We start from the raw sequence: 5,032 nt of genomic DNA on the forward strand, positions 1-5,032 counted from the left end.
TTAAATAGTTAAAAATAACTAACAGTGCAATAAGAACATGAAAAGAATAAGTAGATAACAGTTACCTCAACAAACTCATTTAGAAGCTCGTCTATGTCTTGCTTGAATGGAGACAGACTCATTGAGGACCAGAGATTCTTCTAACTAATAAAAACGCTCAGCCGCAGTAATTCTAATAATGATAATATGTACAATTCACAGAAAAAAGGAGTGAACTTATTCCTAAGAGCAGGTTAAGGGAAAGTAATAGAATAATAAGCCCGGAGTTCCTGAACTTTACAGTATGATTCAAACTGGTACCCAGATTTTCATTTTTACTTTCCGGCAAAAATAAGCTGATATGGAAACTTAAATATCATATATTTCACCAAATCAAACACCACCTAGCGTCACTAATTTGACAGAAAAAAATAACTAGCATATATGATAACGGAGTGATTGATTAAGAAAATAAAATCAAACACGCCCCAATTTCATGAAATCAAAATGGAAAACTCCCACAATTAGAGTTTAAAAAGCAAACTTTCATCTCCAACAACACCATGGTATATCAAAACGGAAACTAAAATGACTGAGGCCCAGTTCTCTATATCAACAGAACCATCAAATTTCACAATGAAACTAACCAAACATTCAAACTAGCAGTCTCACAAAATGAACAATCAACGGTATTTGATTTTAAATACATCTTAGTGTTGACAAAACCAAATAACCATTAAAATAACAGACAATCTGATTTGTATGGTTAAAAGAGTGTTGGCTATTTCTGAACAACCTAGAAGCTTTTGCTAACACATGAGGTTACCTACTGCTGACTCATAGAACTAAACCTACCATCATTACACATCATACTCGAGCAAACTCTATACCTAAAATTCCATTTTCACAATTGCATTCGAAGGAACGTCGACAGATACATACTGAAGCCAGTCCTTAGCGCACACAAGGGCTTCCACCGTCTCGGGTCGCAAAGAACTCCGGTATGGATCCAGCTCTTTAGTCATAGTATCAAATATGGAGTCAGGAGTAGCAGAGCATACTGGAATACTTAATATATCGCGAGCCATCTTGGTAAGAGTTGGGTATTTCTGTTTGTTCAACTTCCACCACCCTAACACGTCAAAATCATGCAGACGAGGCAATAAAGACTCTTCCAAGTACTGATCCAGCTCTGACTTCATCTGCTGGCTTGCAGACTCCATGATATAGACATCAAAATCAGTGAGTCCATTGTCTGTCAGAAGAGTGCCCGGGTGGTCCTCTATTTTGATATTGCTGTCATTACCTTCTTCAGCATAAGTCGGAGTTAGAGGCAACGGAAGTGCTACGTACTCGAGAAAGAGCTCATGGATCCCCTCATCAACAATTTTGATATATGACTCTGCATCTTCACCGTACATTTTTCTAAAACTGAACTCGACGAGCTTCATCTTGAAACGGGGATCCATGACTACTGCAATTGCCAATACCAAGCTGCAATCCTTCCAGTATTTGGTTAGCTTTTCTTGCATGGATTTGGTAAGACTGCTGACGAATGGCTCCTCATATATAACTGCATGAGCCAGATCTGTCTGGATCTTCCATACTTCGTGAAAGAACACAACTGTTGTCGGATTAGTTGTGGAGTTAAGCATGCTAACTGCATCATAGAGAGGTTTCAGGAAAGCACATAAAGTCTGAACCTGCCTCCAGTCTTCCATGGATGGGGCCTCTTTGTAATCAGGATCAGATGTATCCAAGCAAGCAAAAACTTCTTTTAGCTCTGATGCGGCCACCAGCATCTGATATGTTGTATTCCATTGAGATTGATCATCAATGGATAGATCTTTCTCACTGGGGACTTGGAGTTGTTGCTTTAGGTCAAGAAATTTTTCCTCATGAGATTCCGAAGTCTTTGCATACTTTACACTATCACGGATTTTCTTGATAATGTCCCGCCCAGCCCATAACACCTCCTTTGCAAGGTTACCTAAAGTTTGGGCAATGCAATTCCCAATCAACAATTGACCATTGAGAATGAGAGGATTTTTAAGGCAAAGTAGGGATCTAAGATTTTCAAGCCCAGCTTCGCTCACTGGATGATTGAAAGTAACAGAGAATAGTTTGCCCTCCAAACTCCAATCCGAAAGGCAACAAGCAACAGCATGGCTGAGAGCAGTATCTGAATCCGGATATGGTTCCATCACAACATTAAGCACCCGCTTATGTGGCTTCCAATCACTATCAATGAAGTGCCCAGTAACAAAGACATAGTATAAACTTTGACTTGAGATCCACATGTCCAAGGTAAGGCAAACTCGTCCAGGCATTCCCTCAATAAACTTCATAACATTCTGCTTTTCCCTCAAGTACGTTCCAACACAATCCCCATGGACGGTATTGAAGCTGACAGTGTTGAACCTAGGTTGAAGATTTTGAACAAAAGATACGAAGCCAGAATGCTCAACCATGTGAAGAGGGTAGTCATGCATGATGACCATCCTAGCAATTTCATTGCGGCAACGCTCTGCATCAAACGCAACATATGGTGTGCTAGGGGATCTGTAACGACGTTTTGGTGGATCAGTTACACTGCCATTTCCACTCCCAGGAGTAAATGGTGATGATTGATTCGCTTGATTGCGCAGTAGAGCTGTGCAGGTTCCCTTGGCAATATGCCGCTTGAGATGGCTGGTACCAGCTACTTTAGATCCAGTACTATATGCAAAACTTTGCTTGCACTGCATACAGAATGCCCTTCTACAATCAGGACTTATAGTTTCTATTGTAAAATGCTCCCAGACTATGGATTTCTTTTTCCTGCGTTTGTTAGGCTGTGATTCTGGATAAGTCTGAGCATTGTCCCCTTCAATCACCGCCAGAGCATTACTGTCGTTTTCTCCAGCTGTTGCCATCTTGAGTCAGAAACTGGAATTCAGCAACACAAAATTAAAAGCACCATCAGAATGGTTTGCGGAAAGAATAATCATCTCAAATTCAGTCATGCACCAAGATAAAATGATTGCATTAATTTGACAGAAGCAACAAAAAAATACTTGCAATGCAAAAACTTAGTGAATAATGACTAATGAAAACCAAATTGAGCGCACCTTGAACACTTTAATCTTTGAACTCTAATTTCAAAAGATAGATTACAAACTTCTTCATAGACGTATATATAAGATGCATTCTACAAACAATTAGTGAGCAGAAAAAACACACATAAACTTATCATCCAAGTTTCATAATCATTTATTACAGTTGCAGCAATGAGCTAAGGTAATAAAAATATTACGATATCTTTAAACTTTCAAAACCATAATTGCACTGTTATTTTTTTGAAAACCAAAATTTTGTCCCAAAATGGATAATTATAAAATTTCACAACTTTGAACCAATCAACCATGTTTTAGGCAAACTAAACTACTTAGGTCCCGAGACATGGAAAGCATTTATCACTCACAGGCTTGGCAATACCAACAGCAAATGAACATGTTTATCAGACCACTGGGCCAGTACTATATAAGTCACCAAACCCAATTCCAACCAGTTCATAGGCATGCAACCCGTTAATCCTATATGGCCCCAAACGGGTCATGTGATATATTTTTTTATTAAAAATAAGTTCTTTTATATAAAAAAAATATATTTTATTATTTCCTCTTTCCAGCACACCAATAGTAAACGGATCTAACTTTTTTTACTGTGGCCTTCATACTTCACCAAAAATTAAGAACAAAAAACAAGCCCAGATTGAAGGAAACCCAAAGATCAAAACGAGAACTAAAGGTCAAACCTAACATGAAATTAACAGGTCTAACTACAAAAACAAAAGCCCAGATCAATTATAAGAACATCCAGAAACAAAATTGAACATGTAAATTCCCGCTAAGATCATATTCATATTATTAGCAAACACAAACAAAACAACGATATTTCATGATGAAGTTAACACAAACACGATTCACAATCAGAACATATACGAGCGAGAGCCAGACAAAGTTAATTAAGAGAATCGATTTTTTAAAAGACCTAAAATAAAAAGTTGAGAAGTTAGGGTTTTTAAAATTTACCAATCAACCTAAACGAGGCGATCCGACCGTAAAAGGAGGCCGGAGTCGGAGCTCCGAGAGCTGTGGAAGAAGATCTAGGGTTGGTTTGCGAAGAGAAGAGAGATTTGGGCTTGAATGGCGATCCAGACCCGAGAAACGTAATTGGACCTGGTAAAAAGAGAAACCAGATTGGTTTTGTTAGGTCTGGTTTGGTTTAAAGAGATGAGTGGATACAATAATAGAATAGTACTATAAGATTGAGAGGGTCCAATTCTTTCTCTTTATCTCTCAATTTTTGCCTTCTCTCACCAAACGGACCACAACCGAAAGGTCAAGCCCACGCCCAAACACGCCTCTTTCTCTACATTAAGTTGTTCTAATTTTTTTTATTTTGTATGGAATTAAGATACCAAGAAAAAGAAAAAAATACAAATTAAAAAAAAAACACATTTTAGCAAATCATGTCAATGGAGTCGACTAGGAGTGGGCGAAAAGGCTGGTGGAACCGATTAACCGAACTAAAATTAATAAATCAAACCGAAAAATATTGTTAATCGGTCTTGGGTTTAGATTTTAATTTTTAATTTTTATGGTTAATGGTTTAGGTTTAGAATTTGGAATTTTAAAAACCGTACTTAACCGGTTAACTGGTTTTATAAATAGTATGTATTTTTATAAATTATATATATATCCTATAAAAAATTAATGATTAAAATAAATTTTATTTCTAGTCTATAGGTATAAAAAAATTAAATATAAAATATATGTAAAAGATTTTTCATTTATATTCTAAAAGAATATATATATATATATATATATATATATATATATATATATATATATATATATATATATATTTATATATATATGAAAAATACTTTGAATTTTTTTTAATAAATACTTCCTCCGTCCCAAATTGATAGGCACTATTTTTATTTTATTTTATCCCAAATTATAGGATTGCTTAAATGATAAAATAGCATACATACCCTCATTGATTA

At 36.2% G+C, this 5,032-nt stretch overlaps 1 protein-coding gene across 2 annotated transcripts; it reads right to left on the minus strand.

The window, feature by feature from the left end:
* Nucleotides 1-655: 655 nt before the first annotated feature.
* Nucleotides 656-4,291, minus strand: LOC126687327 (zinc finger BED domain-containing protein DAYSLEEPER-like). Of its 2 annotated transcripts, none has more exons than XM_050381862.2 (2): nt 4,053-4,291; nt 656-2,907 (listed from the first exon to the last, which is right to left on the minus strand). In XM_050381862.2, the coding sequence occupies exon 2, from the start codon at nt 2,892-2,894 to the stop codon at nt 870-872; it is 2,025 nt and encodes a 674-aa protein (XP_050237819.1). In that variant the 5' UTR covers nt 2,895-2,907; nt 4,053-4,291; the 3' UTR covers nt 656-869. The 2 variants fall into 2 exon arrangements, with proteins under 2 accessions (XP_050237819.1, XP_050237820.1); XM_050381863.2 differs by lacking the exon at nt 4,053-4,291 and adding an exon at nt 3,090-3,577.
* Between the last annotated feature and the right edge of the window lie 741 nt (nt 4,292-5,032).

Source organism: Mercurialis annua, linkage group LG6 (assembly GCF_937616625.2).
Source record: "Mercurialis annua linkage group LG6, ddMerAnnu1.2, whole genome shotgun sequence".
NCBI lineage: Eukaryota > Viridiplantae > Streptophyta > Magnoliopsida > Malpighiales > Euphorbiaceae > Mercurialis > Mercurialis annua.

What these genes read in the sequence shown, in the direction of transcription:
- LOC126687327 (XM_050381862.2), bottom strand. Translation starts at nt 2,894, where the DNA reads ATGGCAACAGCTGGAGAAAACGACAGTAATGCTCTGGCGGTGATTGAA.